Source organism: Enhydra lutris, unplaced genomic scaffold (genome assembly GCF_002288905.1).
Source record: "Enhydra lutris kenyoni isolate GAN:26980312 unplaced genomic scaffold, ASM228890v2 scaffoldscaffold66, whole genome shotgun sequence".
In the NCBI taxonomy this organism is placed as follows: domain Eukaryota; kingdom Metazoa; phylum Chordata; class Mammalia; order Carnivora; family Mustelidae; genus Enhydra; species Enhydra lutris.
The window spans coordinates 6,254,920-6,275,145 of record NW_019154150.1 but is presented as its reverse complement, the minus strand read 5'-3'; the positions used below and the strand labels follow the sequence as shown (position 1 = coordinate 6,275,145).

Below are 20,226 nucleotides of genomic sequence, written 5' to 3'. Positions count from 1 at the left end.
TTACAACAACTTCTTAACTGGTCTCCCTGCTTCCATTCTCAACCTTCCAAACCCAAAGAAGACAATGAGATAATCTAAAAATGTAATTTGGATCAGTGGCTGCTGAAACTGTTAAATGAAAAACTGTTATAAATAACAGATTAGGCTGACAACACCCGAACCCAATGTTCAATATTAATATACCAAAAAAAAAAAAAAAAAGATAATCAGACACTGCATGGCTCCCAATAAAAATGCATGATGTATAATACCACCTATAAAAATGTGTGCCAAAAACTGCCCAAGAAACAAAAACAAAAAATTAGACCTGATTCTGATCAATTTAAAAATTTAAAAATTAAAAGAATTTTTAATTTTCAGGAAACAAAGGGGATATAAAATCCTAAAAAACAAGAACATAAAACCACCGCGGCAATGTAATTATCAAAATCTAGTATGTGGGAAAACTTCACCTGAGAGATAATGTTTTTCTTCAACAAATAAGTGGCAAGAGGAGAAAAAGAAAGACAACTGCTACAGATGACTAGAGCGTAAAGCAATATATCAACCAATTACAATGATGAACCTTGTCTGAATTAAAATTCAAACTGTAAAAAGATACTTAGGAAACAACTGAGTAAATCTGAACACTGAATATTTGATACTAAGGGTTAATTTTTTAGGTGTGAAAACTGGTTGTCAATAAAATATGTCCTGGTTACAAATAAGCCTTTAATTGTTTTTTAAAAAGTTCTCTTTTTAGGGGCACCTGGGTGGCTCAGTGGGTTAAAGCCTCTGCCTTCGGCTCAGGTCATGATCCCAGGGTCCTGGGATCGAGCCCCGTATCAGGCTCTCTGCTTGGCAGGGAGCCTGCTTCCTCCTCTCTCTCTGCTTGCCTCTCTGCCTACTTGTGATTTCTCTCCGTCAAATAAATACATAAAATCTTTAAAAAAAAAAAAAAAAGTTCTCTTTTTAAAAAGACTTAAGTTTTACTTTACTTTACATGTATGAATACATGTGCATGTGTGTCCACACACCCATACCCCGGTCCTACAGGGTAGGTAGGGCTGAGGAAGATAAGTAGGGTTACAGATAACTAAAGACTGGCTATCTATTGATAATTTCTTAAAGCTGGATAGTAGGTAGTAACAGAGGTTTGTCACAATATTCTTTATTTCTGGGTATGTATGAAATTCTTCCTTAAAAGAACTATGATAATTTGAATTACCTTGCTCTCTTGCTTAAAACCCTGTAATGGAACCCCAATAAAATTATAAGCAACATCGTTAAGACCACAGAAAGGGAGGCAGAACAAAGTCTGTGAAATCAGCATCCAAAAGATAGCAACAAATTCTCATAAAATGCAAATTTAAAGGATGGAAAGCTTTTGAAGAATAAAACCACAGCAAAGCTGCAACTCAGAATTCTCAGAAGCAGATTGACACAGCAGTGACGACTGATCTACCTTGCAGAATGACAGAGAAGTGACACTCTCTAAGCCAACAAGTACAGGAATGACTTGCAAGGAATCACTGAAAACCTATGAAATGATTTCATCATTAAGCTCTTTCCACCCACAACTCAGAAAGCTCAATATTTTACATATAAATATGCATGTGCATGAGTGTACACATATACACACACACACATACACACACTCTTCTGTAAAAATGGAAACACCAGAAAAGGGAAAAAAAATTCTTGTTATTGTATAAACTTTTAATTGCTAAAATAAAAACTTAATGGAAGGGCTGGATAAGGAAGTCAAGGAGATCCCCTAGAATACAAGGGAAAAGAGAAAGACTAAAACTTAGCAAAAGAGACAAAACATAATGGACAGTGAATCAACATGGGAGATTCAATATTTGACTGGTAACAATTCTGTAAGGAGAGACTAAAGCTAATGACAGGGAGAAACTTATTAAAAAAAATAACAGAGGAGGATTTCTCAGAGCTAAAGAAAATAATAGGGCTTCAGATGTAAAATAATCAAACAGTAAACACTTAACATGTATCCGATTTAAACAAAAATAAAAAATTTCAGTAAAGTGACTAGAAATTAAAAATCCAGGTACTTCAAAATTAAACAATGGCCAAATTTTAATATTCACATAAAGATGCTGTGTTTTCAGCAGCATAATTAATCTTAAATGTTAATAATTTTATTTAAAAAAATAAAGCCCATCTCATATAAAGTTGGAAAGAAACCAAGAAATTTCATAAAGTCTCTTAGAATTTCTAGGTAATCATTAACTTAATTAAAAAGCTACTTGAAGACTTATCCTTTTCTTTAAAGGAGCCCATTAAAAATTTAAGACCTTTGATAGTTCAATGACATTAGGGGGCAGACATAACTTAAAACATTACTTGGTATTAATAAAATTAAAAACAACATATTTTACAATAGCCATAATATCAAAGTAAATAATAAATGATGCTCATAAGATTTATTTATTGTAAGTTTTTTTATTTATTCATTTGAGAGAGACAGAGAGAGGGAGAACACAAGCAGGGGGAAAAGGCAGAGGGGGAGGGAGGAGGAGACTTCCCGCTGAGCAAGAAGTCTGCTGCAGGGCTCAATCCCAGAATCCTGGGATCAGAACCAGAGCCAAAGGCAGACACTTAATGGACTGAGCCACCCAGGTGCCCCCATAAGGTTTATTTAGAACCCTCACAGAAACTAGTCATTTTGGGTAAATTTTCATGACAACTATACTTGGTTATAATAGCTGTCAAGAGCATCAACTATACATTCTACAATGTAACCCCCCCCCCAAAAAAGATGTAAACCATTTCTTTCAAGACTCAGATTCATTAGCAACTTTTATGTTAGAAGATACGTTGCTCCTAGTGTCCTAAGACCTTGCACCCAGATTGGTAAAAGGAGCCTGTTTCAAGAAGGCTAAGATTTTCGATCTTAGTGCCCACTACTGCCACCTATATTGCTGAATGCCCAATCTTTTGTCCCGTGTAATTTACTTTTTCTCCTTATAGACTCTGTTGTCCCCATTATCACTGCTCCAAGAAATAAAAAAAGTTTGGCCTTTTCACCACTAAGTTAAAGGGTTGCCTTCTTTCAGTGATTTGTGTTAACCCAATTCTAGCATAGCACATAGAATATTCAAGGGTATAGAAGAGGAGATACCTGCTCAGCACTAATTTCTTGCTATTGTTCCCTTCCTACCAAATCAGTAGTGATATGTCAGTTTGTAGTGGTCTAGAAGGCTTCCCTTTAGAAAGTCAAGGTTATATCATGACTTGTGTATGTTTTCTAAAAAATTCATGTTTGGAAGAATAGACTGTTGAAATGCTCTAAGTGTAGAAACAATTTGCAACAAAACCGTATTTCTTTCCAGCCACTCTGCAGCATAACAACAAAAGGCCAAATTCCTTTCATGAGCTTTTGAGGCAGATTGCAGGGCTCAGTGCCACATAATAATCCTACAGGTTTTTAAACTCTATCTGATTTGACTATCCAGAGCTACTTCACAATAATCTGACTACTTGGTTTTATATTCTTGGGTAAGGATAAAAACCAAACAGAAATGCACATGAGAGCCACCCTCAACAACTCTTCACTTGATAGTCATTACAGTGTTTCAAAAACCCGAGTTTGCCTAGAAATAAAACTGTTATTAAAATCTTTCATATTGGGGCGCCTGGGTGGCTCAGTGGGTTAAAGCCTCTGCCTTCGGTTCAGGCCATGATCCTAGGGTCCTGGGATCGAGCCCCGCATTAGGCTCTCTGCTCAGTGGGGAGCCTGCTTCCCTTTCTCTCTGCCTGCCTCTCTGCCTACTTGTGATCTCTGTCAAATAAATAAATAAATAAAATCTTTAAAAAAGAAATCTTTCATATTAAAAAAAATCTTTCATATGGTCTTGAAGTTAAGCTTATATAACAAATATTTAATAGATAATAGATTGATAACCAGAATACATCAAAAAACAATACAAAAGCCAAATAACAACAAGAAAAAAGCTGGCTAAGGATGCCAGAACATAATCCATAGAAAAGGAAATACAAATAACCAAACATCTGAAGATGATCAACCTTATTAGACAACAGAAATGTTTTTAAAAGGGTGAAATATTTTTCACTCATTTGACAGGTAAAATTTAAAACTAGTAATAGTGAGAACTGAAAAGAATGCAGGACAGCAGGCACTGATGGTGGGAATGTAAGTGGTAAAGCTTCTTTTGGAGGAAATTAGTTACAACCAACACGATCTGAAACGAATAAAAACTTAGATACAGAAATTCTACTTCTAGGGTATTGTAAGAAACATACATGTGTATATGTATACACACATATTATTTGTAGAAACGTGTTTCAGAATCATTTAGAAAACTACATGATTAAACAACTAAAAATTCTATAAAAGAAATGGTTATGATATATCCATACTATGGAATATTACACAACAGTTCAAAGAAGACAGTTACACATGAGGACATTAAAAAAAAAAAAGAAAAAAGAAAAAAGAAAAACTCTATGCCATACCAAGTAGATGTAGCAGATGGCAAAAATACTTTCAGAACAATATTGTTTATATGCACACGATAAAAACAAAACCATTTATTTTGATACTTAATATACATGTAAGGGACAGTAAAAGGTATGCAGACACCACACTAATAAAAGTGTTCACCAGGGGCGCCTGGGTGGCTCAGTGGGTTAAAGCCTCTGCCTTGGGCTCGGGTCATGATCCCAGGGTCCTGGGATAGAGCCCCGCATGGGGCTCTCTGCTCAGCAGGGAGCCTGCTTCCTCCTCTCTCTCTCTCTGCCTGCTTCTCTGCCTACTTGTAATCTCTGTCAAATAAACAAATAAAATCTTTAAAAAAATAAATAAAAGTGTTCACCACTGTTTATATCTGGGCTTGAAGGTGGTCCAGAGGGGAAACTTTATCTTATCTGCAGTGTTTAAATTTTAAAAAGAAGATATTTCTGTTAATTAAAATAAAAAAATTAGAAACAACACAGGTTAGGAATGACATAATCCATTTGTTACACATGTTTACATGATACTAGTATAATATATGTGTACTATATGTGAGAAAGATCAATATAGAGAGTATATGAAACTGTTAAAAACTAGAAATCGCAAGATTACCTGTTACTATATATCTTCACTATTTAGAGCTCCTATTTTTATCTTTTAAATTAATTATTTTTTGAAGTAAACACTATGTCCAACATGGGGTTCAAACTCACAACCCCAAGATCAAGAGTATCATGCTTTACCCACTGAGCCAATCAGGTTGCCCCCCCAGATTTCCTATTTTTAAATTAAGATGTATTACTATAATTATCAAAAAATAAAAGTATTTCCATTTTGAAGAACAGGATGAGCAGGAAGGTTACCTTCTGAACTTCGTAAAAGGCTGTTACTTTGATTTTTTAAAATCGGTACATTCCTATGTAGTCGGAATGTATTTATGTATTGCTTGAAAAAAGAAAAGATACACTAACAGTCATCAAATCTATGTTTAAGAGCGAAATAAAATCTGGATATGGCCCCAATCAAATGCAACATTTAGAGTTACCAGTAAATTAAGGTTTAAAACATAAATAAATATATAAACTTGGCAATGCCCTTAAGTATATGAGAACTTAATTTGCTAATTTTGATGGATTTTGCCCTAAAAATTAATAGTTAAAATTATTTCCAAAACGACATAAAACAGTTATGTAAATCCTTGGAATAAACCATTACAATACCAAAAGAAAATATACCCTATTTCTATTAACATGTACATACAGTTTAAATGACTATTTACCAACGCCATCATTTTGGTACATTTGCATCCCATTCCTCATAGTCCCAAGGGGACAAACTCCTAAGAGAGAAGTCATTATATCATCATAAGGAAGGATAAAACTGTTAGACTTAAAACTTCCAAATACAGACCAGTCTTCCTTGAGAACCTAATGAAAAATACACAGAATATTTTTCAGGAACTTTAAGTTCCCTTTCATACACATCTCTGGCATTGATGATACTATAAAATATACCTCTAAGCATATTAGCAAAAGCTTTAATAATGAAAAAAACCATGCTCAGTTAAGTGTTATGAAGGACAACACCAAATGCAACTTGACATTCTAGATTTGGTTCTGGTTTGCTCTCTGTGCCTAGATCTAGGACTTATCCTATCAGCAAGCCTCAGTTTCCTAATCTGTGCAATGGAAACACCAAAATACTCTGTACACTTCATATAGTTATTTGTACCTGAGAAGTTAAGGTATACTAAGTATACTAAAGTGCTTTGGAACACTATAAAGCACTATAGAAATATTTTAAAAATTATTATTATAATAAAACACTAGCAAAATCAATTTTTAATAAAATTATACCCTATACAGGACTTGTAAAAGACTATTTTCTAGGAAACTATTTACTAGGGACACTGACAAATCACAAGCATATTAATTAAAATAGCGTCTATGGCAAGCCATTTTCCTTTAAATACTTTATTACCACAAAATTCTACTTGTCATATACAACAGCAAAGATGACAAGCTTCCTAAGCAAATCTTTCTGCCAAAATTTGCCATTCTCCTAAAGGCCATATTCCATATTCTCTCTTCAAAGCTTTTGCATATATTCCATGTTTCTTGCAATAGCCCTTCATAACCACTATCAAAGGCTGAGGGCTTATTTGGGTTGCAAGGTAAATTGTCATATTCACCAGACTCCATATAGACATATCAAGTAGAAAAGGATACTAAATGGCAAGTAAGCACACATGTGCATATATGCACACACGACTGTACACACACACACACACACACACACACACACACACACACACAGTGTCCTTCGTTCTTCCGGGAGAAATATATTTCTTACAGAACAAATGATCGTCACTTTAAAAGGAAGTGTTTAACACAAGCATAAGAAGAAAAACACATCTTACTCACCATCTCCCATAGCCATTCAGATGGTCCAGGGAGCGTTCTCAAACCAAGAGGTCAAACAGCACAGCAAATAAATGCAGCTCGGTGCCTGCGCCACAGGGCTCGGCCTGCAGCCTGCAGACACCCGGAGCACTGTGTGACCCAGGCCGCGCTGCAGCTCTGCACCGCAATAGCCAACAGCTGCTACTCCACTTCAAAATAAAAGTCTGGGGTCTTGCTGAAAATCCTCGTCTATTTAGCAGAACCTAGCAGAGCTTGATCAAGATTATTCTTTAACTGCACATATGTGGTTACATACAGGTTATGATGCTTCCCCTTGTACTGGCTGCCTGATATTTAATGTAAGAAAAGCTCTGGAGCCAATAAATGTCATCCCACTGGGGGACTTTTAATGCAATCATCAAAACACAAGGCATGTGTTCAGCAATCATTTTCTGCTTCCCTAAAGATATCCATGTAATCAGGAGCAATCACATGATCTGATGGATTAACTGATTTGTGCCTTTTTAAAAAGGTTTTCATCCTTTTGTCATTACCTTTTAATATTTACAACAGAAGACTGCTAAAAGCGCACAAACAGGAATAGCCCAGTTTCCATGATTAACTGCTCTCATTATGCAGGAAGCATTTCTGGCTGCCGTAAACAAATCACGTCAAAGGCAGCCCATCAAAGGCTGCTCTGTGTGTGGACAGCAGAGCCACACGGAACAAAGCTTGCTTCTGGTGGAGACAGAACCCAGTCAGTGCGCAGCTGCAGGACACGGAGCACCCACCATCCAAGCTGCACAACCATCAGCACATTGTCAAGCTCCGGGAAGCCCTGGGGCTCACGGTCACAAACAGACACATTTTAAAATCAATCTAAGGGCTGCTTTGCTTTTCATGAAAGTGTATGCAACAACCATACAAAAAACTAGACTTTAAGTTACCTTACTGCCTCTGATAAGCCAAGTTTCAAGGTAATTTCAAAGCCTAATTCCTATGCTTTGTTTTATTGCCAGCCTCCTAGAGCATTCTTTTCCTAGCAACTTAATTCTCAAATAGAGAAGTGGGGAAACATTTTACAATGATTTCACCCCAAGACTTCATTAGGTCCTACGCAAATGAGACAAATCAGAATTATGCATAGTTTTTTCACAGTCAAAGAGAAAAAGACTTGCAGTCACAGCCACCAACACTGTTAGTGTTTACATCTTAGCGTAGGAGATGGTCTAGAAAGCTCCATGACAACAACAGGCCCAGCCATAATCACAGGGGGCCTGCAACTCCCAGCCTTTTCCTTCCTCCAGGGCTGGTATTGCCTTCTTCCAGCCTTGATCTGATTAACATTAAACTCAGTTTCCTTCTCACCGCCGAACTAATTCTACTGTATTTAGGGATTCTGCCTAACTTACTTTGTAATATGAGAATTAAAGTCTGACTTGAAAAACCCTCAAGACCAAAAAAAAAAAAAAAAAAAAAAAAAGCATTTCTCCCTTTCCTATACTAAATGATATGCTCACATCACTGATGATATATTTACTTTGTGTCTCGAGAGTGCTGAACTAATTCTCTAGAAAATCAAGTCAAAGAATTCAACCAAAACTTGAATCAAGAATATAGATAAAGCAGTTTTGAACAAAATCAGGAAAAAAGCACGAGATATTATTTATTATAATAATAATTTTAAAAGTGCCCCGAGACATGCATAAAGGGAGAAGAGGTAGACTAAAGAGGAAAAAATAACTCTTACAATCAAGTTATACCACCTTTATAACCTGGGTTTTTAGCTTTTGTCTGTTTACTAAAATCACTTTTTTCATCTCAAAGCACTCTAAATCAATATAAGAAGTTTGATGTTTCATTATTATGGCTTCAGGCACAGACACACTAAAAAATATTATTTAACTAACAGTTTCTAGAATATCATATGGAACAAATCTGAACTGAATGCCATGTTTGGGTGAATTCATAACAATTTGCTTTGCACATGTACACCAAGTGAGAAAAAGAAAAGGTGGTATCTTCAATGGCTCTCAGTCTGTTATGTGCATGAACTGTTTCCACAATTTTTTTTTGAGCCTTTATTTTGCCCTAAAATGTATTTCTGTCCCATAACTTTAAAGTTTTAGGCTGGGTGCACTATTACAATAAGCCAAAAGGGCTGGAAATTTTGTAGGGAAAAATCATACAAAAATTTAAAAAAGAGTATTACTTTGGGTACTAACTTTTTGCCTTCAAATTACTTACAAAAATTCATTTTCAATGTTCTGTTAATAGATTTCTCTACCTATAAAAATTATTAAAAAATTATTCATTGTCCTGGGTTGGGATGACACACATACCATAATGTTAGTGGAAATTATTTTTTCATTTAATGCTTTTCACTTAGCTGCAAGGATTTTAGAAATAATTTAAATTAATTTCATTAAATTCATTAAACAAAGGGTAGTTGTATTTCTTCCCATTACCAACTACAATCACTCTGGATAATCATTCACTTATTTGCTTACTTGTTTACTTGTTTACGATCTATCTCCCTCACTAGAATGTAGGCTCACTAAGGCAGAAACTTCTCTTGTTGAGAAGGACAGATCATGTCTCAACAGTGCTCAACATTTTAAGATCATTCTCACTTCTGGGTAGAAAACAGATTCTGGAAGGCAAACATGGAACAGAAATCTACTGCAATAATCCAGGTAAAAGCTAAAGATTTAGAGTGGGGTTTTAGCAGTGGAGATGGGGGGAAAAAGGACAAATTTTAGATACATTAGGACTTCAAAGGTAGACAGACTGGGTGATCAATCCAGGTTTCTAGCCTGAGCTGACCGTGGTGGCACTGACTGAAATGGGTAAACTGGGGGAACAACAGATTTGAGGGGAAGAAAGAGATAACAGGCTTTCTACTTTTGGACATGTTAAGCCTGAGATCCTATTAGGCACTCCAAAGGAAACATCATCAAGGCCACAAACTACCAAATCTGGAATATAAGAGAGATGAGTGAGGGCCAGAACCACACATTTAGAAGTCAACAGCAAGTGAAGTGTGTAAACCTGGCGATTCACAGACCTGTACCCCTGGGGATAAAAATATATGTTTATAAAAAATAAATAAATAAATAAATAAATAAAAGTTTAAAAAAAAAAAAAAAGGAAGTCAACAGCAAATAGTTATCATTTAAAGCCTTTGGGTTGGATTACATTACAGAGAATACAGACAAGCGAGAGGAGAGACCTGGGCCCTGGGACTTGCCAACATGATAAACTGGCTTCCCTCTTATAGTCTCTTCCCTTACTAATGAATCCAATAAAGTATTTTTTTTTAAAGATTTTATTTATTTATTTGTCAGAGAGAGAGAGGGAGAGAGAGCGAGCACAGGCAGACAGAATGGCAGGCAGAGGCAGAGGGAGAAGCAGGCTCCCTGACAAGCAAGGAGCCCGATGTGGGACTCGATCCCAGGACGCCGGGATCATGACCTGAGCCGAAGGCAGCTGCTTAACCAACTGAGCCACCCAGGCATCCCCAATAAAGTATTTTTCAATGACAGCATAATATTGTCATCAAAAACATCCTGACCTACTTCTACACCCCACTGTATACCTCTTAGATTTTAACATTCACATATGACCACACTTACAATATTCAGATAATCTCCAATACAAAAAAAAAATCTCTGAAGACTCCCTCCAAGAGAAACAAATGCCAGATACTGACCCCAAACCTCCTGTTTATGGAGAGAGAAACAAGAGAAAAAGAAATGGGAGCTAAGAGAATAGGGAATATAAAATCTCCTATTTTGAAGATAACAGAAATAACCTCACAAAATACAACAAAGGCAGCACTTTCAAAATAAACTGTATCCAAATAATACCTTACACTTATAATATGCATTATACTTTTCTCTTAGAGTTATAACTACATAGTCTGGAGTACACAAATGAGAATGCAATATAAATGGTATGAAAACACAGCAGTCTCAATCCAAGGAATTTGAACAACTATCCATCTTCCTGCTGTTTCTGGTTTCTATGGAAATAGAGGTAACTGCTGGAAAAATAAGGATGAGGTACTTAAAACACCTTCTATTCAGAGAAGAGTGAGAAAAGCTGGCAGTCAGGGTGAGGACTGGTAGCACTGAAGTCAATTTATGCTTGTGGAACCAAGTTTAGATTAGGGTAGACACAATCTTTTTAACATTAAACTCTCACTCCATCTGACTTCCTGCAACACAACAATGCTCAGTCTTGGTTTAATCCAGAGAAAAAGAACTAAATTATATTAGTAACTAGTTTTTTCATTATATGACTATACAACTCACACACCAATTTTTTCCCCCTACATCAATTACATTACTAAGCTAATCATGCTCCATTTATTTACTTTAGAGAGAGAGAACGCACCTGTGCACCTGGGGAGGAACAGAGGGAGGAGAGGGGAAGCAGACTCTCAGTTGAGTTCAGACCTTGAGATCATGACCTGAGCCAAAACTAAGAACTGACACTTAACAGACTGAACCACCCAGGTGCCTTCCTACCCCACTCTCTTTAATAGGAACCTACTTTCCCAGGTAGAAAAACAACCTATGTTATCTTTGGAAATAGAATATATTCTTCACATACACAGATAAAAACTAAAATCTGGGTAAATGCCACCCACTAAAAGCAAACACAATCTAGCAACCTTACAAAAAGAAGAACAACCACAAAACTGAGTTAAGTGCCAGATATTAACATGAAACCTCCCTCAATTCCAATTGAGAAGCCAAAGATGATCATTCTGGTAAAGCTTCTACTTCTATGTCTCTTCACCAGTATCATCACTGAGAGTCTACACATAAGTGAAATAAAGCCCACCAACCCCAAAACTTTTATTAAAAACAACTAAGTAAAACAATTACTTTCGGAATAAAAATATTTTATGCACGGAACATGGAAGGCAAGAGGGTCAACAAATCTTCAAACCAGAAGCTACAAAAAATAAGCCAAAAGAACAGTATCATTTTACACAACTGACCCATAATTAAATTTTCAGTTACTCTAAAAGAGTCAGAGAATAGATGATAATTAGCAGTATCTAAAGACTTTCTTATACCTTAATTAAGCTTCAAACCACAAAATCAAATCTGCTGAGTGATATAATAGTTGATTTGAAAACACGTTTTAGTATTTAAAACTTTGCTAAATAATCTTAGAAATGTTTGACAAGTGAAATAACTTAATTATTTATTCTTACCTTTGCAGACACTCAAAATCATACCGCCTGACTTTTGCACTTCATCAAATTTGGCAAAAATCACCTCTAACCTGGGAATAAAGAATACATTTTGTTTTATATACAGTTTAAATAGAAACAATTTCCTTGACCACCTCCCTGAGAAAAGTATGTTCAGGAATTCAGTTTCATACAACTCTCTTTTACAATTACCTCACTTACTGAGAGAAAACACCAAGCCCATCCTGCTTGAGTACAGAAGCAACAAAACACAGGCAGCACCTACATGCACACAGTTTCATGTTTCCTCATAAAATTATTTCTCCAAACCCATCAAAAATACTTGTTACAACCTTATAATAAATGTACTCAGTCACCAAGACCTCTTTAAAAGTACATGAACTCATGCAAAGGAAACATAAGGCAAACATAAAAACAATGAAATATAAAACGACAGAAACTAAGGTGATACGGATATGACTAATACTAACATCTTCTCTATTAACCTACTTTCTTTTAACACCAATTCTGTTACTGTTTCTGATTATATTCAGAATTACTTTCTATACTTCTGGTATCACTTTTTTTTTTAGTTAACAATGTGTTTCTTATTACAAAAGCAGTGTACATTCATTATAAAAGAAAACTAGGAAACATAATTAGGAACAAAGAAAAAAACCCAAACACAATTCCATCATCCAATTTTTTTGAATTGTGTGCTGATGGTTTGTATTCATATATAAATTTTCTTCAGATCAAAATGATATTATGCTGACAGCAGTATTTTTTAGTTTGCTTTGTTTTTACTTTCCAATATATCATGCTATGATTTATTTATTTATTTATTTTTTGAGAGAGAGAGAGAGAGACCAAGCACAGGAGGGGAAGGAGGGGGAGAGGGAGAGAAAAAAATCTCAAGCAGGTTCCACGCTCAGCACAAAGCCCAACATGGCGCTCAATCTCAGGACTCTGAGATTATGACCTGAGCTGAAATCATGAGTCAGATACTTAACTGACTGAGCCACCCAGGTGCCCCTATGATATTATTTATTCTTAAAGTTAGAACTTAGAGATTTGGGGAAGGAAGGAGGGCCTTGTCATTTTGTTTTTAACTGCTACATGTTCTCTGACTTACTCTTATGTTTCTGTCATAGTGTCATTTTTACAACCTTAGTTAAGCCGTGGTCCATATCCTGTCATTTCCTTCTTTCCTTTTTTTTTTTTTTTTTAAAGATTTTATTTATTTATTTCACAGACAGAAATCACAAGTAGGCAGAAAGGAAGGCAGAGAGAGAGAGAGGGAAGCAGGCTCTTCACTAAGCAGAGAGCCCGATTCGGGGCTCCATCCCAGGATCCTGGGATCATGACCTGAGCCGAAGGCAGAGGCTTTAACCCAGTGAGCCACCCAGGCGCTCCCATATCCTGTCAGTTCTTAGTTGTAAACTGAGAATGCAGACACTTTCTATCTTAAAAAATATATGTTTTTTAGAGGCGCCTGGGTGGCTCAGTGGGTTGAGGCCTCTGCCTTCGGCTCAGGTCATGATCCCAGGATCCTGGGATGGAGCCCCGAATCGGGCTCTCTGCTCAGCAGGGACCTTGCTTCCCCCCCGCCCCTCTATGCCTGCTGCTCTGCCTACTTGTGATCTCTGTCAAATAAATAAATAAAATCTTCAAAAAATATATGTTTTTTAGAGTTGAAAACCTTCTAGACACTCATCATAATGTGATTTCTAAACCTTAGCCTTACCTCCTACCCCCACTGAATTCAACAAATAAAGCATTCACAACAAATAAAAATAATCACAAATCTGAAAGCAAGCACTTCAGTTTAAAGACACAGGTTGCTTCATCCTACAGAACAGTATCTTCCAGAGACTTGGGGAGACAGCAGAACAAGATGCCCAGAGACAAGATGTGGACAAGATGAAATGGGAGAGGGAACACTGGAATTGGAAGGTGGGACACCTCAGAATGAAGACCACAGAGGTCAGGTACAGAAAGGATAGTATCCAGGAGAGCTCTTTGGGGAAAATGGCAGAACAAGATATTAAGAAGCATGAAAATAACACTCAGAGTAGCAAAATAGGAGTAAGAAACTGAGGACAGAAAGCTCTGAACCCCCATTTCACACCATTTTCAAAGAAAATACCACATGGACTATAAATCTAAATGTGAATAAAACTTCATGACAATCACCCAGAGAATGTCTTTAAGATATTAGGTTAAGTAAAGATTTCTTAAACTGGGCACAGAAATGTCTAATCATAAAGGAAATGACCAAAAGCTACATCAAAATTAAAAACTTACGTACATTAAAAGACACCATCAAAAAAGTAAAAAGGCAAATCACAAGGTGGGAGAAGATACCTGAAACATATACATAGCTGACAATGGACTTGTACCTAGAATGTATGTTGAAAATCCCTCTAATCAATTTTTTAAAAAAGATTTTATTTATTTATTTGACAGGGAGAGGTCACAAGTAGGCAGAGAAGCAGCCAGAGAGGGGGGGGAAGCAGGCTCCCCACTGAGCAGAGAGCCAATGCAGGACACGATCCCAGGACCCTAAGATCATGACCTGAGCCAAAGGCGGAGGCTTAACCCACTGAGCCACTCAGGCGCCCCCTCCTAATCAATTTTTTTTTTTTTAAGATTTTTATTTATTTATTTTGAGAGAGAGAGAGAGAGAGAGAGAATGAGCATGAGAGGGGAGGTCAGAGGGAGAAGCAGACTCCCCATGTAGCTGGGAGCCCAATGTGGGACTTGATCCCAGGACTCTGGGACCATGACCTGAGCCGAAGGCAGTTGCTTAACCAACTGAGCCACCCAGGCGCCCCCTAATCAATTTTTAAAAAGTGACAGACCACTCAGTTTTTAAAAATAGGCAAGAGACCTGAAAAGACTTTGAAAGAACATATCCAAATGATTGATAAATACATGAAATGGTTCTTCTCTTTATTAGTAATCAGAAAAATGCAGATTACCACTATAATGAAAATACATACATCAGAAACCTAAAATTAGTAAGATTCAGACTAATAATGCTAAATATCAGTGAAAATGTAGAGTAACAGGAACTTGCAAACAGCGTCAGCAAGAAAATAAATGGTTACAACCACTCTGGAAAACTGTTTGTCAATATCAATTATAGGTGAACATACCAGATGGCCCAGCAATTCCACTCTTAGATTAAGAGACGAATACACAGGTACACCAAAAGACATGTACAAGAATGTTTTTAATAGCATTATTCTAAAGAGCTACAAACTGAAAATAACTCACAAGTCCATCATTAGTATGGATTCATAAAGTAGGACTTAGTCATAAAAAAGTAAATTGCAAGAAAATGAAACAACTATAGCCAGATCCAACAACCCAAATAAATTAAAACAAGGGGTACTGGGTGGCTCAGATGGTTGAGCAACTCTCAGTTTCAGCTCAGGTCATACTCTCAGGGTTGTGGGATCGAGTCCTATGGTGGGTTCCCAGCTCAGCAGTGGGTCTGCTTAAGGATTCTCTTCCTCTGCACCCCCCCCAAAATAAGTAAATAAATCTCTAAAAAATAATAATAACAACATTAACTGAAAAAAGCCAGACACAAAAGAGCACATGCTATATGATTCCATTTATATAAAATTCAAAAATTCAAGAATTAAGGATTTAGGGAAGCTTCTAGATTATAATATTCAACTTTGCCACCTATGTGGATACATGGGTGTATTCACTTTATGATAATTTACAGAGCTGTATACTCATGATTTACATACATTTCTGTATGGATGTCATACTTGCATAAAATTATAAATTATTTAATAAAAATTTTTAAATAGAAATTTCAAAATATATAATGCAATATACATACATATACACATACACATAGATACATTACATTAACATCATTTCTTTCATTTACATAAAATGATGTAAAATTTACTCAAATGAAATTGTTAGCCCTGGAAGTAGAAAATGAGTAAGTAAACAAAATGCAAATTTAATGGACTATCTTATTATAAAAAAATAATTAGTACTAGAAAAAAACTACATGGTAAGAGAGATAGCCAGATATGATGAGAGTTAGAACATCCCTCTGAAGTAGTCTTCCATCTCCTGACACCCCACCCCCTACCACCAAAAATCAAATCAAGCCTCAAGATCCTACTACCAATTTGTAGGATATAAAGACAGAAGATATGTTAAATGATATCACAGAAAAAGAATCAGCAATATTTGGAATATGGGAAACTTTACAGGATAAACTACCTACCTTATTCAACAAATAAACACAAGAGAAAAAAGTGTTGGAGGTACATAAAGATTTACAAAGACTTGTAAGAACTTATCAACTAATTGTTGGACTTTATTTGGATAGGGATTCAAAGAAACCTATAAACATATACACAGACTTAAGACGTTTATGAAACAACTGCAAATTTGAATGCTGACTGGATATTTGATTTATAGAATTATTTGCAAAAAAACCTTTAAGTTGTGATGCTAGTACTGAAAGCACTGAATTACAGATGAAATAAAATGACTTGGGATTTGCTTCAAAATAAAACAAGAGTAAGTAGGTAAGATTATAACATACAAAACTGGCCATGAGTTGTTAATTGTTGAAGCTGCGTAATGGGTACATGAAGTTCATTACACTATTGTCTACTTCATTCTATGTTTGAAATTTTCAGTAATAAAAAGTTAAAAGAAATCCTTTCAAGCCCCCCTTAAAATGGGACTAAAATGTGATTACCAAAAAATTTAACTGGAGTAATATCTTTAATAAAAATATAAACTCTGAAAAGTACTAAAGGAAAAAAATTACCTTTGGAAAAAAATGTTCTGATACATGAGAAGCTCATCAATGCGATTTTTACTGATTTAACTGATGCCACTGTACTCAGATATTCTTAATTTTCCTTTTTATTTGACTAGATTTTAAGAGTAGTGACTAATTCTTTTTTTTTTTTTTTAAAGATTTTATTTATTTGACAGAGAGATAGAACCAGAGAGTATAAGCAGGGGGAATGGCAGAAGGAGAGGGAGAAGGAGACTCTCTGCTGAAAAGAGAGCCTGAGGTGGGACTCAATCCCAGGACCCTGGGATCATGACCTGAGCTGAAGGCGGATGCTTAACTTAACGATCCACCCAGGTGCCCCAGTAGTGACTAATTCTTATATAGCTTTCTGTTATCCAGTATCTTGTGTAATACCTTTCAATACGAGGCACTCAAAAAAAATATTTACTTAATGAGTAGATTAATATTTTTACTAAATTCTTTTTTTTTTAAGATTTTATTTATTTATTTGATAGAGAGAGATCACAAGTAGGCAGAGAGGCAGGCAGAGAGCGAGGGGGAAGCAGGCTCCCTGCTGAGCAGAGAGCCCGATGGGGGCTCTATCCCAGGACCCTGAGATCATGAACTGAGCTGAAGGCAGAGGCTTTAACCCACTGAGCCACCAAGGTGCCCCATTTTTACTAAATTCTTGATTAAGCATCTTCCAAATAATGATTATTACTGTCTGGTATCAAAAGACAGTTTCCTGGATGGTATTTAGTTACATATTAAATAATATATGAATATATAATCAAACAGTGTCCAAAAAAATTACAGGATGTAAAGAACTTTTTAAACAGTGAAAGCCTACACATCTTTTTGTATCTTGTGAATTTTATTTTATTTTTTTTAAAGATTTTATTTATTTGACAGAGCAAGAGAGTATAAGCAGGGGGAAGAGCAGAGGGAGAGGGAGAAGCAGGCTCTCTGCTGAGCAAGGAGCTGGATGTGGGACTTGATCCCAGGAGTCTGGGATCATGACCTGAGCTGAAGGCAGACATTTAACCAACTGAACCACCCAGGCGCCCATATCTTGTGAATTTTAAAAATCTCAGAAAACTGAAACTATTTAAAACAAACATACATGAAATTAAAACTTATAAAATGAGTAGCCAAAAAAAAAAAAAAAAAAATTTAGCAAGACTTACCTAGCAGGAGGAATTCCTCTCTTACAGAGATCCACCCTCACTCTCTCTCCCACATGTCTATAGATCTCCACTATAGCCAATACTGCAGCATCTCTCACCTGCCAAGGAATTCAGAACTTAAGCTTAGATGAGACATAATAAAATATGTCATCTCACGGCACCATTACAACTTAAAGTTCTCGATTGTTTTAATGCCTCTAAACCCCTAAGAGATTTTGGCAGGTCAGTAACAAAAACCAAGAGGACCTGCCGAGAAAACTCTAGAGAAACCTTGTAAAAGGTTTTGTAGAAATCTAAGAAACATGTATATAAAAGTTACTAATGCAGCTTTTTAAAAATCTTTTTTGTAATAAGACTGCACAAAGAACTGCCAATAACTGTGTGAATACAAGTATTATTGTGGCCAATATATTTCCCTTGAATAAAACTGCCCTTCGAGAATGTGGTCTGAACTCAACACCAGTGTTCACAGCATCTTTCTTTACAATAGTCAAAAGGTGGAGCAAACCCAAATATCCACCTAAGGATGAATGTATGAACAAAATGTGGTATATTTTGTTCATACATTGGAATATTATTCAGCCTTAAAAAGGGAAGGGCAGAAATTCTGACACATGCTACAATAGAGATGAACCTTGAAGACATTATACTATATGAAATATGCCAGATACAAAAGGACAAATTGTATGGTTCCACTTTCATGGAGTACCTAGAGTAGTATAATCATATGGAGAGAAAGTAAAATGTGATTGTCAGGAGCTGGGGGGTTGGGAAGAATGGGGAGTTATTATTTAACGGGTACAGAGTTTGGAAGATGAAAAAGTTCTGGAAATGGATGGCGGTGATGGTTGCACAACAGCGTGAATGTACTTAATGCCAACGAATTGGATACTAAAAAATGACTAGAAAGGTAAATTTTATGTTGTGTATATTTTAGCACAATTAAAAGAAAAAAAATGTGGCTTCAAGACAGGAATTTGGAAGACAGCTCTAGTTCCCTTGCACAGGTCACAAAGAGCAAATAAAGAGGTAACTGAACTCTCTTCAACTTCCAGAGGCAGAGCCAGGGTCTAATAGCAAGGAAAACTTTATCCAGAGTTATTCCAAATGCCCAAGCTATGACAAAAAGGTTATAGTCGAGGTTCAAATCCACTAAGATGGACAAGATCCAGGATACACCCCTGTATTATGCCTACAGCATACACAGCTCAAGTAAAGAAATTACAAATTTCCTCTGTTAAATAGGGTTATGACTGTTGTAAAAAGCTGTTGTTATGCAACCACATTCAGGAATGAAGAAAGGACACTGACAACCTGTCCTCACAAATAACAAATAGGAGGACTATAAAAAGGAATCCAGTTCTTTGTCACTCAGTCTTTCAAACCCAAGATCTATCCTTTTGGTCCCATATATTCTTAATACTAGCCAAACGAGTAACAAACTTAAGCAACTTATGTGAATAAAATGCGTTCTTAGAAAGTAACTTTGGTGGATTTTAAGAGAAAAAATGAGGTGAAATCTTGATTTCACTACCCAACTCCACCTGCCCTCTTCTTTTTTTTAAGTGGAGTAAGGACGCTAGGAAAGAAGAGATAGCCAAAAAAATTAGTCAATGCTTGAATGTAAGTAAAATTTTACCTGACTGTTGGAATCTCCAAATAGGATACACAAATGTGGTACCAGCTTGCTGAGAACTAGTGGCTGAGCCCCAAAACTAAATATAATTTGAAACAAAAATAAAGAGAATTTTGTTTTAATCAAACAGTAAACAAAATAACCTTACACTTTCTTCTTGTCTATATCAATAAGACAAACATTGTGGGGAGCATGAGTACACATCATTAAAACATGAAGGACATCAGACACAAGCAAAAACTAATTCTAAACAATGTGAAATATGCAAACTTGAAAAACCATGACTGACAATGAAAACTGTCAACACATGATCCAAGAGAACAAAATGTTCAACCAATGGCACTCTTACACCTAGTAACTTACTGATCACTTAGGAAATTTTGAGCTTTTGCTTTAAAATACTTAACTTTTTTTTTTAGATGCTGGGTCTCAAATTTGCATTCCAATAAAACCTTTATTTATAAAGGTTATAATATTTGATGAGGTCATGGGTTGAAAGCAACTGACAGGAGAGCCAAAAACC

General features: G+C 36.0%; 1 protein-coding gene across 6 annotated transcripts in view; it reads right to left on the bottom strand.

Moving 5' to 3' along the window:
* LOC111159036 (cytoplasmic linker associated protein 2) overlaps nt 1-20,226 on the bottom strand; it is a 180,887-nt gene that overhangs the window by 134,801 nt on the left and 25,860 nt on the right. For all 6 annotated transcript variants that reach the window (XM_022521405.1, XM_022521400.1, XM_022521403.1 and 3 more), the window contains exons 5-7: nt 19,707-19,782; nt 18,068-18,165; nt 12,110-12,180 (exon numbers count right to left, since the gene is read on the bottom strand). In XM_022521405.1, the coding sequence (XP_022377113.1) occupies nt 12,110-12,180; nt 18,068-18,165; nt 19,707-19,782 (245 nt within the window). The remainder of the gene's footprint in view (nt 1-12,109; nt 12,181-18,067; nt 18,166-19,706; nt 19,783-20,226) is intronic.